The sequence below is a fragment of the Leuresthes tenuis genome, unplaced genomic scaffold (genome assembly GCF_036924035.1).
Source record: "Leuresthes tenuis unplaced genomic scaffold, fLeuTen1.0.hap1 SCAF_10, whole genome shotgun sequence".
In the NCBI taxonomy this organism is placed as follows: Eukaryota; Metazoa; Chordata; class Actinopteri; order Atheriniformes; family Atherinopsidae; genus Leuresthes; species Leuresthes tenuis.
The window spans coordinates 13,631,056-13,653,346 of NW_027325364.1; the positions used below are offsets into that span (position 1 = coordinate 13,631,056).

Here is a 22,291-nt window from a genome sequence, read left to right on the forward strand (position 1 = left end):
TGACCACAGGCGTGTGTACATGGCTTTTTTGAACAGGTATATTTCTGTCACTAGGGCTGCAGAATTGTCCCTTCAAAGGTACAAAAAAGTGGATACAAAAACATATAATTTCCCAGTACAGCACTTTTTCCCTACTTACAGCAACCGGAGTGACAAGCATATGGACCTTTTGGAGCCATTGTTGTGACATGAATTTCTATCATGGACTTAGATAGAAATCACAAACAAAACAACATTTATAACGTGACATTTTATTTTTTGTATCCTTTGATATTCAACATTGGCGAGTCACATTCAGTGTCAGTCCTGTTTGAGTCGTTCAAGCCCAAATACACCAAATGAATGAGTAGACTGTGTTCGGTTTATCAAGTTTTCACTTTACATTTTATGGATGAGTGTAGCAGTGATACATGCTGGAGTTCTCAGAGTTTTTATTCAAACACAGATCAAAAGAGGCAAGAAAAGACAGCAGTGTGGCCAAAGTGTTTTAATAATTGAACATCACAGTGGCAAAGACTACAACAAAAGACACAAATTCCTCGAAATTAATGAGGCCATTGTGGTCCAAATCCATATTCTTGAAAAACTCCTCTGCCTTAACTTCCAGCCCAGGCTAATGGAAGAAAGAATGGGGGATTTTTAATAAAACTGAAGCATTCGCGGCTCCATGTTTCAGTATGGTTACATATTTTCTACTTAGTTCAAGTTCAGCTTTGAGAAGTTTAGAAAGTTCCATCTTGCTTATGGTTTTTCTGTCTCCTTCTTGTCCTGCATACTCATGGAAAGTTTGATTGAGAAGTACAATTAAATAAAAAATTCTTTTAGACATGATGACTGACAATAGAAGAAAAAATTTTTTCAATATTTTTTTGCCTGCTGTGCATCTGATGTCGAATAATTTCTTTTACACCCAATAATGCTGTTGTACTCTGGGCTGCATTTAAACACATGGGTGTCACTCAGCTGCTGTGCTATCAGCGTCTTTTTATTTAAAAAAGGATAATACCTTCTCTAAGTCTTCCTCTTTTGTTGCTGTGCCATGCTTTATCCGTTCCCAAGTGAATACGGTGTTTCTGGCAACTGTTCGTTTTTAAACACAAGTCATGCTCAAATATGGGTGGTACAGCAAAGGGGAAACTATTTGATGTCACAGACTGGGCTTCATTTTTTTCTCAAAACCGTTTACAACATTTAATAGCTGTCTATCAGCATTCCATGGAGTGTTTTCTCTTCTGTGACTTAGTAGTGATGTTGTACTGTCACGAACAATCCTCACTCGTCGAGTTACATCTAATTCTTTTAATTCTCCCTCTTTACTGCAAATGTGTAGTTCCATTTTAAGTGATATGCTTTAAAATACTATCCAGGAAATATTTATAGCTTTCAGTATTAAAACTAGTTGTTTAGAACACATGAGTAGTGTCACAGATTGACTAACTGCAACTACATGCTCACTCTTTCTTTTGACAGTTGAGACTGAAATTAAATCTAAAGGATTTGTCCAAAGATTTGTTATTTTGAAGCATTTTCTCACTCACCGGTTGTTTGAAAACTCGTTGAGCTCAGTAGGAATGAAAAGAAGGATGTGAGAGGAGTGCCCAGACTCAAGCCTTATAAAATAGAACAAAAAAGAAAAAAAAAGAAAAACACTCCGCCTCCTGCTTTTTTCCTTGTGTGCTCTGGTTTGTTTCTTTGTCTACAGACACACAAACTCCTTTTTAATACCTGTAAGACCCCGTTGGGAAAGCGACTAGTCATATTTGGGGGAGTGGTGGCCCAAATGTTTAAAGAGTATAAGGGTAAAGAACTGCTGCACTGTTTTCCGTGCACAAATTGTGGCCTTCGTGATAAGCAGAACAAATAATGGTCAATTTTGATGTAGGCCTACTCATCAAGCTGAAAAAGGTTGCAAAACTAACTCTAAAGAGCGAGGATTGGGATTCTGCTCTGACACAGATTGTGTACAAATGGGGGAAAAGACCGTTGTACATTTCTCAGGAGTGGTCGAGGATGATGTGCAATATGCCATAAAATATAATAAATTATAATAACTTCCCATTGGTTAATGCTTATATTCATATAGATGTTCAGGAGAACACTGAACTGTCATGCTCTGCATTTTATGTTTTTAAGGTTTGTCATTGCTACCGTTACCTATATTGTCAAGTCAAGTCAAGTGTGTTCTTCAATTTTTGTTTGGTTCTTGTTATTTCATGTCACATCAGGTCTGCCTAGTTTTTTTGGGTTTTGTTTAATCGGTTTGCTGTTTTGGATTTCCTGCTCTGTTTAAAGAATAAGTCAATTTTTTACTTTAGAAATCTGCATTCGGGTCCTCTCATCTCCTCGTCTACGCCGCATTCCGTGACATGAACAACAACTGTAGGCTTGACTGGGGCTGCAAAGTGAAAGCCACGTTACTCCAGTCCTTACCTCCAGTTCGTTAAAGATCACACGAGCAAATTAGAAAAAACTGAACTATTTTGAATAGTTTGTTCCATTCGAGCCATGAAAAAACTGAGGGAAAATTTGTTATTGAACTTCGTATCAAGAAAATGAAGGTTATTCAGCAAGATAAATTTTAATTTTGACAAGAGCCAGATACCTTTGCCCATCACAGATATGTTTTTTTCTTTTTTTTTGTTGTTGTCATATTCACAGATAAGTTAAAGCAGTGATTAAATGACTAAGTACAACAATTTTGTCTCAGCTGTTTCATTTTCTTTTGGCAGAATCTGCATAGGCAGTGGAATAAATTTATGTGGTTCTGTGTAACAAGCCCGTGTGTGTATATTCTTGTCAGGCATTCCAAAGATAAATACACTGCTCTGTCAGTTCAAACAAGAAATATCACACTGGGGAATATGTTGCACTCATCTCTGCCCAGACTTGGTCTTGGTAGCTAAACCATGTTGCAATAGGAGCTGGAGAATATGCTGAGAATAGCCTTTTACTGACTGCAGATTGACCAGTGTTGTAGTGTTGCAGATACAAGTCTTCACACACATATATTTAGCTCTTAATCAACATATCGCCAGTCTCATTCTGAGGATCCGACAAAGCTCATATAAGTAGGTCGGACATGTCAGGTATTCACATTCACATGATATATATTCATTAATTTAATTTCATTCTCAATGAAGGGAGCATTTAGGGATGATATTTGCTCTAATAACGATGAAATGGTGGCAGGAACAAGAATGTATTTTTGACCTGTTCAGCTGAGAGATAAATATCATAAATCTAGTCATTACTGTTATTAAACAAAACACCTGTCCAAGTATGATTGGTCCAACCGAGAAGAAAACTGGAAACTTTATGAGAAAGGTATATCTACATTTTCTTTTTTCAAAACATCCAATGCATCTGAACACCAAACCTTTTGAAACACACACTGACACACATTTCTCCAAGTTTCCAGCCCCTTTTTCCTCTTTTTTTTCCCCGATGCTTTTCTCTAAAGTGAGGAAATTTAATCCCAAAAAGCCAACGTGATCTTGATATATACAGATAAGGTAGGGCTGTCATAGTTAAAGCGTTATTTTTTTTTAATCGCGATTAATCGCTTTAGCAATTGGCTTAATAAATAGGAGAAAAGTCGTTAAGAGTTCAGAGTTCTGAATCTGATGTGTCTAATGACAGCATTTTTCTCATTCATTTAACTGTTGTTAAATTAATTCTAACTCAAATTAGAAATCTAATTATATTTTTAATATAGAGATTAATCGTGAGTTAACTGGAAAAGATGCGATTAATCGCAGTTGACAGCCCTAATATAAGGTTTAGCGTGACAATCCTGAAAAAAACAAGCAAACAAAACAGCAGAAATATGTTTATGCCATTTCTTAATGGGACAATTAGCTGCACATTCACATCATGGGCTGACAAAGACTGGTCTCTCAGTTTGTAATGCCTGTTGAGCTACTTGGGAACAACCTCAAAACATTCGAACAACAAACTTGCAGTTAGCTGTTATCTAATAGAGCATTTAATGCACTGGGATGCCACCTTCACCCAGTCTGTTGACAATGAAAGTGGCCAAATTGGGTGTCAATCCTGCAGGCAGTTGTCACGCTGTGTTGTATTGCACGTTATAACCGGGTATGACCAGATTAAAACCACTTTTTCTAGTCTGTCTAGTTTAATTCTAGTTTTTTCACAGTTCGTCTCCATTTTTGCCCAGCACCTACTGTCTTGTTTGGAGTGGATACGTTTGTTTTGTACCAGCTTGTCTCTTTGAGCACTGACACACCTAGTAAAACAAAGATAATGAACAGGTGTGTATGTGAACCGATCCCAAATTATTGCTTGTGGACACAACTCTGTAGATTACTGCAAGAAATAGCAACATTTATAACCCTTCATGTCTGTGCTTGTCCAATATTTTAAGTATGACTTTCTGAGACAATCGATTATTAAATTTTGGCTGGTTATTGACACCCCAAATAGTGGGAAAGACAACTAAAATAGAGTTATCACATCCTTTGGAATATGTTGGCATTCCTGTCAGCCTCGATGCGATAGACTTCACACGATAAACATCTTGTTTTAAAACTTTAAATGCCAGTGCCAATACAGTTTCTTATGAAGAAAAAAAAGTAAGATATTTGTCAGGAATGCCTGACAAGAATATACACACACAGGCTTGTTACACGGAACCACATACATTTCTTCCACTGCCTATGCAGATTCTGCCAGAAGAAAATGAAACAACTGAGACAAAATTGTTCTACTCAGTCATTTAATCACTGCTTTAACAACAACAACAAAAAAGACAAAATGGTGGCATCAAGGTGGAGTCTGTTGAGAAGAAAATACTGTGTGTCAGAGTTCATGCAAAGAGACAGCAAGTCGTCTGAAGTTAAACTGAATAAAGGTCAAATTCTCGTGTTTTTGCGAGTGTGTAACGTCTTTTACTATATGGCTGCATCTGCGCTCTCTCCACTGGATTTACAATTATTCAAATGTGAGAAAGTTCTTTATCCACCAGCAGCTTCAGGATCATATGGAGCTGCAGCCTGTCCCAGCTCACTCTGAGGGGAGACACGGTTTGTGCTGACAAGTCACAAGTCTGACACGTCAGGTTTTCATTTTCACATCCAAATCAACAGGAACTTTGGTAAATGCTCATTTTTAGCTCCTGCATCATTTTTTTCTCAAACTGACTGTTTTTTTTGTAGGAAATATCCTTTAGAAAAAAATTCAGTGGCCATAGTCATATAGATCCTTTATGAATTTGCTCTTAGTAATGAAAGGCTATGATTAGTGAAGGATTTTAATTCTAGGCCTACAGGTTCATTATGCAGAAAAGAAAAATACCAAAAAAAAAAACAAGAAGACAAAGACAATAGCCGACAGTGGGTTGTTAAAATGCTAAAGAGTAGATTTAGCATGGGAATGTTTTTTGTCAATGTTCATATCTGCTGCGCAGCGCAAAAGTTCCACAATGCCAGAAAGTAATCACAACGTTAAGATATCGTGCAATGGGGAAAGGGCAAAGAAGCACTTGTGATAATTTGGTTCTGTCACTAACTTCTATTGATAGCACGATGACACAAACAGTTACAGCACTGGTGTTTGTTTGTTTCAAATACATTAACTTTAAAATCGACAGAGATCAAATGTAAGAGAAATAAGGCTAAAAATAATGTGCATGTGTGTGTGTTTCTGAGACAACCAATCGCATGCTTCAAAATATTGTGTCATCACCTAGTAACAGGGGTGAGCCCCGCCTCCTCATTAACATAAGCGTTTTTGTCTCTTCTCTTTGCTCAGAGTTGCTCTGAGATTGGTCCTGAATCCCTCTGAAGCTCAGATTCTGAACTGAAGGTTTTTAAGTCCAGTTAGGAACTCCGAGACAATTCTTAAGTTTTATGAATACTGTCCCAGATCTTTAAACTTCAGGGTTCTTCAGTCTCATTCAGACTTTAGGTAGAATAAACCAAACATTTCCTTTAGGAGACACTAACTGTAAAAGATTCACTGGAGAATAGTCAGTGAAGTCTGTAGATTGCACCATAACATGAGGTGCTTTTAATTGCAGGAGCCCAGTTTGAGAAGAAGATCTGACAAGAGTTTTTTTTTAATTTAGGACAATGTATTACGGACGAGGCTCAGCAGTATTTGTCAATCAGTCACATGTGTCAAAGTGTCAAGATATGGAACCCCATATACATATATACGTACACACGGTGATTGTTACACACAAATAAATCAGCAAACATAAATTAATTTTGTAGTTTTTATTCAGTCTCTCTCACTTTTGAATATAAACCATTTTACACTCAAGTTTTGGACACCTTCCTATTTAGATTTTCCAGAGGTTTCTTTCTTCTTATTCATCATCATCTTGGCCCTTGCCTGTCTTCTTGCAGTAGTAGCGCATGGCCATCATAGACAGACACTTCAAAAACTCTCTGAAGTTGATCTGGCCATCGCGGTTCTTATCTATCCTCCCCATGGCCTTGTCAAAGTCAGCTGCAAGGAGTTTAGCCTGGAGAACACATAATTCCAGTTAAAGGCATTGCTTGAAATAATGTAAATGGATAAAAGACGGGGTAACAAGTGGCTGAGCGTGCATGTTTATAAGTGTATCGTTGTGTCTCTTACCTTGAGCTCTGGGTTTTGAATTTCTTTCTCCACCAGCTGTTTTAGTTCTTCCTTGTTTAACTTGCCATCGCCATCAGCATACTCCACAAACAAGTCCACAATATTTTGAATAGTTTGTTCCATTCGAGCCATGGTTCTAGTGAAAGAAAGTCATTGATATTGAGACAAGAGTTTAGAGAAATTAATCTAAGATATTAGTCAGTTTTTAAGCAGTTCTCTCTGTTTTGGTCAGCGTGGATATAACAGGAAATGTCTCGATATAAAACTAGCTCTCTGTTATAGCTCGCTCTCCATCTGTACTCACCTTTTCACGTTTGAGAGATGAAGCGAGATGGCGTCTGTGTCACCGGCGGGTTCCAGATGAGACTGATGTCAGTTTGAGGAGGCAGCCTCCTTTAATAGGAGCAGACAAACAATAACTTAATCATGCGAGTAAAGAAACAGACAGTGATGCAATAAATTTAGTCTAAAGTTCACTTCCTACTGACCAGTCACACCAGTTCTTCTGTGTTATATTCTGCAAGGTATTTGTTTTGAACCAGTACATGTTTGTGTTGGAAATTAATGCTTTTGTGATGGTGTCAGGGAGTTCTATAGATGGGCCGTTGTTGAGCAGGTGGAGTAGATGATCTAAGAGGAGGGGAATCCGTCTTTTGTTGAGAGGCATCAAGGTGGAGTCTGTTGAGAAGAAAATACTGTGTGTCAGAGTTCATGCAAAGAGACAGCAAGTCGCCTGAACTTAAACTGAATAAAGGTCAGATTCTCGTGTTTTTGCGAGTGTGTAACGTCTTTTACTATATGGCTTCATCTGCGCTCTCTCCACTGGATTTACAATTATTCAAATGTGAGAAAGTTCTTTATCCAACAGCAGCTTCAGGATCATATGGAGCTGCAGCCTGTCCCAGCTCACTCTGAGGGGAGACACGGTTTGTGCTGACAAGTCCCAAGTCTGACATGTTAGGTTTTCATTTTCACATCCACACCAACAGGAACTTTGGTAAATGCTCATTTTTAGCTCCTGCACCATTTTTTTTTCTCAAACTGACTGATCTGTGAAATGATCAACTTTTAAAACTAGCACACATTTGAATTATATTGACTGATGAATGGTGTAATAATACCACATGAATTATGTGGCCAATTTAGTCTTTATCGTGTCGCTCTTTTACTCGTGGTACTCAGAATTTATATATCATGCATGTTATGTCTCCTGTTTAATCAATAAATGTTCAAGTACAATCCTGCTGTGGTTGACGGAAGTTGTAAATTTCAAATTGTCTCTAACAGAAAGAGAAAAAAAGATGCTTTGATTGTATTTTGAGATAGAAATCTGAATTGGTGGAAACAGAATAAGACAAATAAGAGAAAATGTTGGATTTATTTTTGTAGGAAATATTCTTTAGAAAAAACTTCAGTGGCCATAGTCATATAGATCCTTTATGAGTTTGCTCTTAGTAATGAAAGGCTATGATTACTGAAGGATTTTAACTGTTAAATGCTCTTCTAAGGTGCAAAACTCATAGGAGCAGGTAAGAGGACCTTCAGGAGGCCTACGGGTTCATTATGCAGGGAAGAAAAGTACCAAAAAAACCAAGAAGACAAAGAGATGTGCTCCAGACAATAGATGACAGTGGGTTGTTAAAATGCTAAAGAGTAGATTTAGCATGGGAATGTTTTTTTGTCAATGCTCATATCTGCTGCACAGCGCAAAAAATGCCAGAAAGTAATCGTAACGTTAAGATATCGTGCAATGGGGAAAGGGCAACGAAGCACTTGTGATGATTTGGTTCTTTCACTAACTTCTATCGGCAGCACGATGACGCAAACAGTTACAGCGCTGGTGTTTGTTTGTTTCAAATACATTAACTTTAAAATCGACAGAGATCAAATGTAAGAGAAATAAGGCTAAAAATAATGTGCATGTGTGTGTGTTTCTGAGACAACCAATCCCAGTCTTCAAAATATTGTGTCATCACCTAGTAACAGGGGTGAGCCCCGCCTCCTCATTAACATAAGCGTTTTTGTCTCTTCTCTTTGCTCAGAGTTGCTCTGAAATTGGTCCTGAATCCCTCTGAAGCTCAGATTCTGAACTGAAGGTTTTTAAGTCCAGTTAGGAACTCCGAGACGATTCTTCAGTTTGATGAATACTGTCCCAGATCTTTAAACGTCAGGGTTCTTCAGTCTCATTCAGACTTCAGGTAGAATAAACCAAACATTTCCATTAGGAGACACTAACTGTAAAAGATTCACTGGAGAATAGTCAGTGAAGTCCGTAGATTGCACCATAACATGAGGTGCTTTTAATCGTGGGAGTTCAGTTTGAGAAGAAGATCTGACAAAAGTTTTTTTTTTCATTTAGGACAATGTATTACGGACGAGGCTCAGCAGTATTTGTCAATCAGTCACATGTGTCAAAGTGTCAAGATATGGAACCCCATATACATATATACGTACACACGGTGATTGTTACACACAAATAAATCAGCAAACATAAATTAATTTTGTAGTTTTTATTCAGTCTCTCTCACATTTGAATATAAACCATTTTACACTCAAGTTGTGGACACCTTCATATTTAGATTTTCCAAAGGTTTCTTTCTTCTTATTCATCATCATCTTGGCCCTTGCCTGTCTTCTTGCAGTAGTAGCGCATGGCCATCATAGACAGACACTTCAAAAACTCTCTGAAGTTGATCTGGCCATCGCGGTTCTTATCTATCCTCCCCATGGCCTTGTCAAAGTCAGCTGCAAGGAGTTTAGCCTGGAGAACACATAATTCCAGTTAAAGGCATTGTTTGAAATAATGTAAATGGATAAAAGACGGGGTAACAAGTGGCTGAGCGTGCACGTTTATAAGTGTATCGTTGTGTCTCTTACCTTGAGCTCTGGGTTTTGAATTTCTTTCTCCACCAGCTGTTTTAGTTCTTCCTTGTTTAACTTGCCATCGCCATCAGCATACTCCACAAACAAGTCCACAATATTTTGAATAGTTTGTTCCATTCGAGCCATGGTTCTAGTGAAAGAAAGACATTGATATTGAGACAAGAGTTTAGAGAAAACAATCTAAGATATTAGTCAGTTTTTAAGCAGTTCTCTCTGTTTTGGTCAGCGTGGATATAACAGGAAATGTCTCGATATAAAACTAGCTCTCTGTTATAGCTCGCTCTCCATCTGTACTCACCTTTTCACGTTTGAGAGATGAAGCGAGATGGCGTCTGTGTCACCGGCGGGTTCCAGATGAGACTGATGTCAGTTTGAGGAGGCAGCCTCCTTTAATAGGAGCAGACAAACAATAACTTAATCATGCGAGTAAAGAAACAGACAGTGATGCAATAAATTTAGTCTAAAGTTCACTTCCTACTGACCAGTCACACCAGTTCTTCTGTGTTATATTCTGCAAGGTATTTGTTTTGAACCAGTACATGTTTGTGTTGGAAATTAATGCTTTTGTGATGGTGTCAGGGAGTTCTATAGATGGGCCGTTGTTGAGCAGGTGGAGTAGATGATCTAAGAGGAGGGGAATCCGTCTTTTGTTGAGAGGCATCAAGGTGGAGTCTGTTGAGAAGAAAATACTGTGTGTCAGAGTTCATGCAAAGAGACAGCAAGTCGCCTGAACTTAAACTGAATAAAGGTCAGATTCTCGTGTTTTTGCGAGTGTGTAACGTCTTTTACTATATGGCTTCATCTGCGCTCTCTCCACTGGATTTACAATTATTCAAATGTGAGAAAGTTCTTTATCCAACAGCAGCTTCAGGATCATATGGAGCTGCAGCCTGTCCCAGCTCACTCTGAGGGGAGACACGGTTTGTGCTGACAAGTCCCAAGTCTGACATGTTAGGTTTTCATTTTCACATCCACACCAACAGGAACTTTGGTAAATGCTCATTTTTAGCTCCTGCACCATTTTTTTTTCTCAAACTGACTGATCTGTGAAATGATCAACTTTTAAAACTAGCACACATTTGAATTATATTGACTGATGAATGGTGTAATAATACCACATGAATTATGTGGCCAATTTAGTCTTTATCGTGTCGCTCTTTTACTCGTGGTACTCAGAATTTATATATCATGCATGTTATGTCTCCTGTTTAATCAATAAATGTTCAAGTACAATCCTGCTGTGGTTGACGGAAGTTGTAAATTTCAAATTGTCTCTAACAGAAAGAGAAAAAAAGATGCTTTGATTGTATTTTGAGATAGAAATCTGAATTGGTGGAAACAGAATAAGACAAATAAGAGAAAATGTTGGATTTATTTTTGTAGGAAATATTCTTTAGAAAAAACTTCAGTGGCCATAGTCATATAGATCCTTTATGAGTTTGCTCTTAGTAATGAAAGGCTATGATTACTGAAGGATTTTAACTGTTAAATGCTCTTCTAAGGTGCAAAACTCATAGGAGCAGGTAAGAGGACCTTCAGGAGGCCTACGGGTTCATTATGCAGGGAAGAAAAGTACCAAAAAAACCAAGAAGACAAAGAGATGTGCTCCAGACAATAGATGACAGTGGGTTGTTAAAATGCTAAAGAGTAGATTTAGCATGGGAATGTTTTTTTGTCAATGCTCATATCTGCTGCACAGCGCAAAAAATGCCAGAAAGTAATCGTAACGTTAAGATATCGTGCAATGGGGAAAGGGCAACGAAGCACTTGTGATGATTTGGTTCTTTCACTAACTTCTATCGGCAGCACGATGACGCAAACAGTTACAGCGCTGGTGTTTGTTTGTTTCAAATACATTAACTTTAAAATCGACAGAGATCAAATGTAAGAGAAATAAGGCTAAAAATAATGTGCATGTGTGTGTGTTTCTGAGACAACCAATCCCAGTCTTCAAAATATTGTGTCATCACCTAGTAACAGGGGTGAGCCCCGCCTCCTCATTAACATAAGCGTTTTTGTCTCTTCTCTTTGCTCAGAGTTGCTCTGAAATTGGTCCTGAATCCCTCTGAAGCTCAGATTCTGAACTGAAGGTTTTTAAGTCCAGTTAGGAACTCCGAGACGATTCTTCAGTTTGATGAATACTGTCCCAGATCTTTAAACGTCAGGGTTCTTCAGTCTCATTCAGACTTCAGGTAGAATAAACCAAACATTTCCATTAGGAGACACTAACTGTAAAAGATTCACTGGAGAATAGTCAGTGAAGTCCGTAGATTGCACCATAACATGAGGTGCTTTTAATCGTGGGAGTTCAGTTTGAGAAGAAGATCTGACAAAAGTTTTTTTTTTCATTTAGGACAATGTATTACGGACGAGGCTCAGCAGTATTTGTCAATCAGTCACATGTGTCAAAGTGTCAAGATATGGAACCCCATATACATATATACGTACACACGGTGATTGTTACACACAAATAAATCAGCAAACATAAATTAATTTTGTAGTTTTTATTCAGTCTCTCTCACATTTGAATATAAACCATTTTACACTCAAGTTGTGGACACCTTCATATTTAGATTTTCCAAAGGTTTCTTTCTTCTTATTCATCATCATCTTGGCCCTTGCCTGTCTTCTTGCAGTAGTAGCGCATGGCCATCATAGACAGACACTTCAAAAACTCTCTGAAGTTGATCTGGCCATCGCGGTTCTTATCTATCCTCCCCATGGCCTTGTCAAAGTCAGCTGCAAGGAGTTTAGCCTGGAGAACACATAATTCCAGTTAAAGGCATTGTTTGAAATAATGTAAATGGATAAAAGACGGGGTAACAAGTGGCTGAGCGTGCACGTTTATAAGTGTATCGTTGTGTCTCTTACCTTGAGCTCTGGGTTTTGAATTTCTTTCTCCACCAGCTGTTTTAGTTCTTCCTTGTTTAACTTGCCATCGCCATCAGCATACTCCACAAACAAGTCCACAATATTTTGAATAGTTTGTTCCATTCGAGCCATGGTTCTAGTGAAAGAAAGACATTGATATTGAGACAAGAGTTTAGAGAAAACAATCTAAGATATTAGTCAGTTTTTAAGCAGTTCTCTCTGTTTTGGTCAGCGTGGATATAACAGGAAATGTCTCGATATAAAACTAGCTCTCTGTTATAGCTCGCTCTCCATCTGTACTCACCTTTTCACGTTTGAGAGATGAAGCGAGATGGCGTCTGTGTCACCGGCGGGTTCCAGATGAGACTGATGTCAGTTTGAGGAGGCAGCCTCCTTTAATAGGAGCAGACAAACAATAACTTAATCATGCGAGTAAAGAAACAGACAGTGATGCAATAAATTTAGTCTAAAGTTCACTTCCTACTGACCAGTCACACCAGTTCTTCTGTGTTATATTCTGCAAGGTATTTGTTTTGAACCAGTACATGTTTGTGTTGGAAATTAATGCTTTTGTGATGGTGTCAGGGAGTTCTATAGATGGGCCGTTGTTGAGCAGGTGGATTAGATGATCTAAGAGGAGGGGAATCCGTCTTTTGTTGAGAGGCATCAAGGTGGAGTCTGTTGAGAAGAAAATACTGTGTGTCAGAGTTCATGCAAAGAGACAGCAAGTCGCCTGAACTTAAACTGAATAAAGGTCAGATTCTCGTGTTTTTGCGAGTGTGTAACGTCTTTTACTATATGGCTTCATCTGCGCTCTCTCCACTGGATTTACAATTATTCAAATGTAAGAAAGTTCTTTATCCACCAGCAGCTTCAGGATCACATGGAGCTGCAGCCTGTCCCAGCTCACTCTGAGGGGAGACACGGTTTGTGCTGACAAGTCCCAAGTCTGACATGTTAGGTTTTCATTTTCACATCAACACCAACAGGGACTTTGGTAAATGCTCATTTTTAACTCCTGCATCTTTTTTTTCCATTTTTTAAATTCTCATTTTACATCATATTTGCTAAATAATGGTTTGATAAAGGCATACTGCTAACTGTCACAGAAGACTTTCTTTAATTGAATTTTTTTTATGGTTTGGGGCAAGGCCCATATTATACTTAATCATCTGAAAATATGACAGGACACTGGACTTGGAGGATGCAGTTTTTAAGCAACCTTAAAATTTGCTGTAGCCAAATGGAACGAACAAACAGTAACTGAGGAGGGAGGCAACTACTGAGAACCAACCGCTGTATCTTTGCTTGTGTACATACAGGCAACTTATTGGATTTGTCCCAAAATACCATTGGCTCTCAGTATTGTCTTTATGCCATGTTGTGCAGTTTAGATATTGCTTATCTCATCTAAGATTATGAAACTCCCCTCCACTGTGAACTGCACTCTCTTTTTTAATTAATTTATTTTCGAATGCTGGCTCGGGCCTTTTGAGTTGGCATGTTCTTCCCATGTATGCGCTGGTTCTTTCCGGGTACTTTGGCTTCCTTCCACCGCACAAAAACATGAATGTCAGGTTAATTGGTGATTCTAAATTGTCCCTCGGAGTGAGTGTGAGTGTGAGCGTGGATGGTTGTTGTCTCGTTCGACTCTGTGTGTCCCTGTGATGGACGGGTGAACTGTCCAGGCTGTTCCCTGCCTCTCACCCAATGACAGCTGGGTTAGGCTCCAGTCCCGCCCCCCCCCCCCCCCCCCCCCCCCCCCCCCCCCCACGCGCCCCTTAGTAGGATAAACAATAGAAAATGTATAATATAGAAGTATAGAAAATGGATGGATGGATGTTATGGCATGCTTTGAGATGCAGCACATCACCCATATCAAACTATGAAGAACTGTGGTTAAACAAAGATGCCTTGACTGAAATACCACACACACACAGCGCTGTAACCTTTCTACACCTACAAATAAACAGGACAAAATTATGTATCCTCACAAATCAAATTCACTGTTTGGCTTAACATTACGTCAAAAGAGACTCAGTAGAAAGGTCCATGTGCAGTTGTACTGTAAATACTTAAAGTGAACGCCTTGTCTGTGATTAGTCACATTCTATTTTCGAAACTGTGACCTCGCCTTTTTTTTCTGTTACTGGTGGAAATTAACCTCTATCAGATTTGATAAATGTTTAGCATTTCCCCTAAGTTAGACAGTTTCAGTAGTTTTTTCTGTTACTCGTATCAACATTATATTGATGATTGCTGCCATCGGTAAACACAAATGCCTCAATCAAAGTGTTTCACGTATGAAAAGATCTTAGACAACAAGCTTTCTTGGCAGGAGAAGTCTGTCTGCCTTTTCTTTTATCTCTGGAGTCCTTGTTTCACCGTGTGTTAAAGATTATTGTTTTTTATAGTAATTTTCAGAGTCATCAATAGGCTATATGAATTAGGCCATCATTAGGCCATATGAATTTCATACAAATGCATGGAAACAGGCCTTACAGCAACAGATGGAGAGAGAGAGAAAAAAAAACTGTGCCAACCAGTGTCCTCAGTTCCTCCAATGATATCATTGATGTTCCCACAGAATCACACCAATATGACTGGAGATACAAAATATCACTTCTCATGTACCTTCAACAATAAACCAGCTGAGGGTAAAGAAGTGACCTTTTAATGGCAAACACACTGACCCTCTAACATATACAAAATTACTCTCCTTTCTCAACATTTGTTTATTTCTAAGTATTGTTCAAATGCTTTTTGTACCACACATACAAATTATAAATATACAGTCTACTCCTAATTTGTGTCAAACATTTCTTTTGATGTGGTCATATTCCACTTTACTTCTGTAAATGCACATCTTTAGAAAAAGTCCATTAGAAAAGTGTTAGTTTATGACTTACAACTTAACGCTATTTATCAGATACATTCTTCTGTAGCCCATAATTTAGAGTTGCTTATGCTGTAAACTGGAAGGTACAAATATATTTACAGACAAATATCTTAAGTATTCTGCATGTGAGAGGGGCCTTAAACTCATAGTAGGGCTGTCATCTTACGTTTATGATAATAACAGCTAATTTATATCATCACAAAATATCTTTTATTTATTTGGTAATTAGTACCATTTACTGTGAGTGTAGGGAGGTGGAGGGAGAGTCTGAAATAAAGCTGTAGAATGGAAAAACGAACATCTGCCGTCAATCCTGTACTAACAAGAACCTATTTGTAAATAAAAAAAGACCATCTATGTGTTCAGTGGAGTCTGAATATGCTGCATGGCAATTTTATAGTTATCCTGGCTCACTTATTTAGCATGTGTGGGATTAAACAACATAATCATGGTCCGACTGGCATCCAAGAATATAGAAAAGCTAAATGAAAAGATGCAGTGACGTTGTGTGGAGTCGTTTTTACAAACTTCATCTGAGAGGTTTTGTTATTCACATATTAGACTGTCGCCACCTGGCGGACAGCAGGGAGAATGCAGCTCCAATGAGAGCTAATGAGAAATTAACAAAGTTTCTCTTTTTCCCCGAGACACAACGTTCAAATGTTTTAAACTCAAAGTAAGTGTAGAACATATTTACGATTTTTCATTACAAAAAACTTCAATTAGAAGCAGCAGTGCAGACCTGTAGCAGCGTCCCTCTTTGTGGCCAATCATGTTAAGGACAAGAAAGTTATTAAGTCAGACTCAGAACAAATCTTAGATCTTCTGACTAATTGTACTGTTTGAGGTATTTGGACCAGGTAAACATACACATTCTGTTCTGACTAAGCAGTTTTCTCAGCCGTTCAAATCTGAGAGAAATTCTGTTGGAGACCTCAGTTATTGATCTGATAGCAAAATACTAAACGAATACTTCCCATTTTGTGCGGTTGTGAAAAGTACTTAAGGAATTAGTAGTTCGCTGTCATGGGGGAGCCAAGCTACTGAGAGGAGTGACAGAAGAAGAGTGCATTTATGCTATAAATATAGCTTTTTCTTATATTGCATCAGACTATTGTTTACTTCACATCACTAACATAAACCCAAGCTATCCCTTTGACATTTGCTAAATTCCCCGTTTTGTTTACTTGAGAGTGAAAAGTTTAATTGGACTTTCATCCATGAAGCATTCTCATATTTATTCACAAATGTGGCTTAAAAGTGCACTAATCTAAAAGGCAAAAGAAAAAAGTGGTAATTTTCCAATGCTAATGGTTTTTAGCTCATAATGTTTTAAGGATTTGGGGATTATGTTTGCAAGATTAGACAATATATTTCCACTGAGCAATGTGCCCACAGTGAGTGATGTCTGTTGAATGTTTGATGAGCCCATGCATGTTCCATGCGAGTCACGACACACCCAGCAACCACGCGTGCAGTGATTGCCATAAACAGAAATGAAAGCCAACAGCCATGCACACTTTATAGGCTTTATTCATTTTGAGCCAGTATGCACACTTCTTTTAAGAATAGAGACATTTTCACACATAACATATACTTTATAAGAGCCTTCATCCTTCCTGTTCTCCCCCCTGTTCTTTACCCTTGCCTTTCTTCCCACCCTTGCCTGTCTTCTTCTGGTAGTAGCATTTAGCAAGTACAGAGATGCACCGACAAAACTCGCGGAAGTTCACCTCACCGTCGTGGTTTTTGTCCAGCATGTCCATGGCTTCCTCGATGTCGTTTGCATTGATGTTACCCTGGAGAACACATTCTCAAAGTTAGAGAACAGCATGAAACACAAAGGGAAAACTGTAATGGTGAATTAGCATATGAATAGTTTGTTCTTTTATGGACTCATGCTCATTTCATTCAAATACCTTCAACTCAGAGCTTTGCATCTCTTGCTCAAACATCTTCTTGAGCTCGTCTTTGTTTAACTGGCGTTTCTTGCCTCCATCGTCAGCATATTCCATGAAGATGTCCACAATGTTTGTAATGACCTGATCCAGACGTGCCATGGTTGTAGCTGGACAAAAAGATGGTTATAGAGTGTGAGTTATCAACAGAGAAACAGGACACTGTAGCCACAAAGGATGCACAGAAGATAATTATGAAGAATTATAGAGATTCTGGTAAAAGTTGTAGCTTCAGACACATGTTACAAGCTTAGTGCTCATGCACATGAATACGAGAAGTAGAAATCAGTGGCTTAAATTAACACAGTTCTGAATGCAAATGTTTTTTTCTTTTGTATGAATTGAATTGTAGCAGATGACGGGAAATACTTTTATGTAAACAAATATCCTGCAGATATTCTGTCACCTCCACTGCATCATTCAGGCTGTCTTTCCCCCTTTTTTTTGATCAACATCTGGACTACATGCTTTAATTTGAATTCTTTCCACAAATTCACTTCCCACTCCTGTTGCGTTCCATGAGTACTCACCTGAGAGCTTGCGTTCACCAAGTGAAGAGAGATCCCCTCTGTATCACCAGCTTGGTTCCAGCTGAGACTGCTGTCAGCCTGCAGGGAAGGCGGTCTCTTAAAGAGTAGACGTACTGTGTTGGACACACACACTCATGTGTACAACACACACACCAGCAGTGATTCATACCCTTGAAATGTGCCCTACTCCACCCATGCAAGCTTTACAGACTTGCAGAGCAGCGCTGTAAAAATAGAACATTATATTTTTTTGGATAAAGACTGACTGGTTACAATCAGAGGTTAATTATCTGTCTTACATGCAGACTTGTTGGTGTGTGAAATATTCTGTGACAGATGGAGAAAACCAAGGCATGGAAATGAATTTTTTCTTCTTCCTGCACATGCACATGTCTACTATGTTAATATGAGTAGACAAGTTCTGTCCAACTGTAAAATATTGCTTAAGTTTCTATGCTGAGTACGTGATTGGACACATTTTTAATTGTGATATTCATATTTTCAAGGATTCCATTAAAAGTACAATAAAGGTTTTGTTTTGCTGTTCTCTACCATTAAGAGTGTCCTACTTAAACTCAGTTGTACTAAATAACCTCCACAGCCGTTAAAAGTCTGTTTTTGAAGCTAAGCATATCCCAGTGTTAATACCCTGACTGTGTGTTTCAACATGTTAGATTCTGACGCCAGTCATTTCAGCCAACTCCTTCTCCATTTTCCACTCGTCTGTTCCAAGGCAGCAGAAAGGAAAGCATTTTCCTTTTCTGTCCAACCCCCGTCAAGTTCCCTCCGTGGGTCAGATCACTCTCTTCAGTCGGGCCATATTACTTTCACTTATTGAGAACTATCAGATTTCCTTTGCAGGAGAGGGAAAAGAAATAGAGACTAAGCATCGTGTGGTGTTACAAAAAAGTTCATCTTTCCACACACTGTTGGCCAGGATAAGCATTACAGTTTCCCTGCTGGAGAGGGTCTGCTGTGCAGAAGTGTTTTTTTTATAGGCAGAACAAAATAACTAAGATTCTATTGGTGTAGAATCACATAAAAATAAGAACATGTCATGTTTCTGATACCTTAGAACAATCCATTTTTATCTATAAAAAGCGCATGTGGTGCCTGCCATGTTGCAGTGTTATTTCTCAATGGTGGCCCAGAACGTACAAACCATGCAATATATTATGTGCCTCCATACATGATATTCCTGACTGCAGCCTGAAGAACGGGCCTGTGGTTTGACTGGTTTAAACACTGTCTAAATGGGTTTGGATTTTGACTTTTTGGGGAAGAGAATAAATTAGTCAGTTGTCCAACTGTCTTTTTATTTTACAGAAAAGCAGATCGTCGAGTTCTCAATAGTTTCTGATGTACTTTAGTTTGTCATGTACTTTAACAGTCTTTAAATAATATGAGGTTTATTATCAGTAGTTACAGTATGTGTCAAATTAACATGTGAATTAAAGAATGTTTCTGGAATATCCACTGCTAAAGTTGGGGATTACTAGATACTCACTAAAGTTATGTTTGAATAACTTTGTAAGTATTGTAACAAAAATGGATTTAAAAAGTAATACTTGGGAATCAAGGGGAGCTTTACATTCCTAAAGCTTCCTTTGATTAACAAAAAAATTTTAAAAAATTTAATCCTGTTCACAAAAGCTATAGAACAATGTAATATAAACCATTTGAGAGGTTGAAACGAGACTTTTAATTTAAAGGACAGACTTCCCTTTATGTTTACTGATATCAAAAATATCATTTGATTGAATATTCTTTCTATGTCTCCCTACGTTCATCACTTCACATTTTACTTTTTCACTTGATGAAGTGCAGGTGCGCACTTGATATGGCCAAAGGTGGTTGTCAGGAGATGGGCTGGGCTGGATGGGGGCGTAGAACTTCCATTCATGGGACCCAGTTTTGGGCCCATCCTATACAACATTTTTCACAGTACTAGCATTTTTCTTCTTCACTCCCCCCTCTTTAATGGTTAGGTTTAGACACTACAAAATACATGGGTATCTATCTATCTATCTATCTATCTATCTATCTATCTATCTATCTATCTATCTATCTATCTATCTATCTATCTATCTATCTATCTATCTATCTATCTATCTATCTATCTATCTATCTATCTATCTATCTATCTATCTATCTATCTATCTATCTATCTATCTATCTATCTATCTATCTATCTATCTATCTATCTATCTATCTATCTATCTATCTATCTATCTATCTATCTATCTATCTATCTATCTATCTATCTGTCTGCCTGCCTGTCTGTCTATCTATCGAAAAATTGCAAATATTTAGATGAATGGTGAGTCTAACTTTGCCTCTAATTAATGGGTGTCAGGTGCAGGTTTCTCTGCATTTTAGGAGTTGTGTAAGAAGGTTAAAAGCATGGCATGCATCCTTGGCATATTTTTGTGTATAACTGTGCCCTTTAGCTTCAGAAACTACCAGCTAGAAAAGAAAAAAAACACTCAAATCATCTTCTTTTAGATACAGCGAAATCTACCTGCAACTGCAGCAGCCTGCTTCAGTTCACCTGGTCTCACAGAGCAGTAGGGACTGTCATCCCTAAACAAACCAACTCAGTGTTAAACTTCTATAAAACAGCATCTTTCGGTGTTCGGTGGTCTTGTGACATCCAGTGGTGAAAATGTGTTATTGCAGTCCCTGCTTTGAAGGCCAATGCAGCACTTTTAACTGACCTCTCAGTGCTTATTAGACTTGCTGTGCTGGCCGACAGTCTGACTGAAATGTTGTCAAATATTTTTTTTGATTAGTAACATCAGTTGTTTCTTTATTGTATCAAATCAAACTCAAAAATCAAAAATGTTTAGATTTTGTTTCCTAATGTCAGAAGTCAACATCCCACCCCTCTGATAGATCGTCATTTTCTGTTATTCCCATTTCAGTTACACTGGCTGATGATTTTGTACGTTCAAGTAATTGTCTAAATTGGTGCGGAAGCAACCTGCATCTCCTTGTTGTTCAAATAGTTTTAGCCTGAACCATTTTACCTTTAGCAGTGCACAGCTGGAGGTAGTAGTAAAAATTGAATTTCAGTCATAAAAATGCAGTGTAGCTGAGGTTGAAAAGTGCTGTAGAACTGACACATTATTCAGGTCACAATTTCGTCATGTTGATGGAGAAGATTCACCAATGATAGGTTTTCATTAACCCTGTTGTTTGTGTAGAGTTATAAATCTTTGTTCAAACAACAGCGACAGGTTGAAAAAACCTTTATACAAATCATTAAAAATCACACAAGTCATTGTGAATTTGAAATCGAAAAAAACCCCAGAATACATTATTTAGTAGTTGCATGCCATCTGCTTTCTCACATGAGTTGCCTGCTATCTTTTCTCCGATTGTTGCTGCACCATCCTCTGTTTAAAATCTAAAAACCCATCCATCTGTTTTCTATACTCACTTAATCCAATTCAGGGTCATGAGGGGATGGAGCTTATCCCAGCTGCCACTGGGCAAAAGGCGGTGTTCACCCTGGATGACTTGCCAGTCCATAACAGGGCCTAAAGGAAAACACTCAAACGTAAATTCAAGAAAGATATTCAGCGAGCTGCTTTCTGTCTGCTACTTTTGTGTTGTTTTTAAAAAGGAAGGGAACAGATGGGAATGGCTTCCACTTGTTGGCCACACAGGGTCATAAAAGACTTGTTTGTCATCTTGCTTTTTGCAGCCACCATCAGCACACTGAGAGGAAAACTCTCGCTATCTTGAGGGAATACAACTTCCAAAAAGAGCGACCTTGCCTTTTCTCATTATTTTCATGTTCGATTGCCACATATCAGCAGTTTTTTTGTAATAACATGTCATCTTTGCAATGTTTTAATAAAAAATGACAAGTTTTCTTAAAGGGAGCTCATGTATTTTTTAGAAATTCAAAGAGGTGCTTCACCTTTTAAACTATAAATACTCACGCAGAGACAACACAGTGTCTCCAGTGTGGCTTTTCTGGATATTTTAGACGGTGGGGCACATGTTTTATTTCACAGAAAACGACACCCTTTGGCACAGTGACATATCCAATTTGTTTAGTATCAGACAACAAAGAAACTAGAGAATTAAAATGTAACAAGAAAACAGTCACACCCTGCTATGGAGAAAATTAGTCTATAATATAATCGAATATGCTGTTATAATACATGCTGATATTTAAAAGAAACTAGACACCTAATATTAGTCAATAAACTTGTTAGTCTACTTTATGTACTTTTAGAAAAAAAATTGCCACCACTGGCTTTGTAAAACCTTTGTAGCCAGAGGATCTGCAGAAGAGCTGATTAATGTCAGTGGTTGTCAGTCTTCATGTGTCAGCCCACTGGTCAGCCATCTGCTACCCTCTAAATATGCTAATAAAATTAAATAAATTACATTCCAATCATAGGCTTCCTTTAAAATAACCTGGATGGTGTGTGATTTATTGTCTGCATGGCTGGAACTTTGGCATCCGTTCAACATTAACTATAACAAATAGTTTTCAATGTGAGACACTGATGGGCAATAAATATATT

At 38.1% G+C, this 22,291-nt stretch overlaps 4 protein-coding genes across 4 annotated transcripts; all 4 read right to left on the bottom strand.

The window, feature by feature from the left end:
* Positions 1-6,226: 6,226 nt before the first annotated feature.
* Positions 6,227-7,017, bottom strand: LOC140316409 (protein S100-A6-like). The gene is made up of 3 exons (XM_072394232.1): positions 6,907-7,017; positions 6,607-6,742; positions 6,227-6,490 (listed from the first exon to the last, which is right to left on the bottom strand). Exons 2-3 carry the CDS (start codon positions 6,736-6,738, stop codon positions 6,332-6,334), a joined length of 291 nt encoding a protein of 96 aa, XP_072250333.1. The 5' UTR covers positions 6,739-6,742; positions 6,907-7,017; the 3' UTR covers positions 6,227-6,331.
* Positions 7,018-9,098: 2,081 nt separating this feature from the next.
* Positions 9,099-9,894, bottom strand: LOC140316410 (protein S100-A6-like). The gene is made up of 3 exons (XM_072394233.1): positions 9,784-9,894; positions 9,484-9,619; positions 9,099-9,367 (listed from the first exon to the last, which is right to left on the bottom strand). Exons 2-3 carry the CDS (start codon positions 9,613-9,615, stop codon positions 9,209-9,211), a joined length of 291 nt encoding a protein of 96 aa, XP_072250334.1. The 5' UTR covers positions 9,616-9,619; positions 9,784-9,894; the 3' UTR covers positions 9,099-9,208.
* Positions 9,895-11,975: 2,081 nt separating this feature from the next.
* Positions 11,976-12,771, bottom strand: LOC140316411 (protein S100-A6-like). The gene is made up of 3 exons (XM_072394234.1): positions 12,661-12,771; positions 12,361-12,496; positions 11,976-12,244 (listed from the first exon to the last, which is right to left on the bottom strand). Exons 2-3 carry the CDS (start codon positions 12,490-12,492, stop codon positions 12,086-12,088), a joined length of 291 nt encoding a protein of 96 aa, XP_072250335.1. The 5' UTR covers positions 12,493-12,496; positions 12,661-12,771; the 3' UTR covers positions 11,976-12,085.
* A 4,003-nt stretch (positions 12,772-16,774) lies between these two features.
* On the bottom strand, positions 16,775-17,858 carry LOC140316407 (protein S100-A6-like). Its single transcript, XM_072394230.1, has 3 exons — positions 17,748-17,858; positions 17,179-17,327; positions 16,775-17,058 (listed from the first exon to the last, which is right to left on the bottom strand). The coding sequence occupies exons 2-3, from the start codon at positions 17,317-17,319 to the stop codon at positions 16,870-16,872; spliced, it is 330 nt and encodes a 109-aa protein (XP_072250331.1). The 5' UTR covers positions 17,320-17,327; positions 17,748-17,858; the 3' UTR covers positions 16,775-16,869.
* Positions 17,859-22,291: the final 4,433 nt, after the last annotated feature.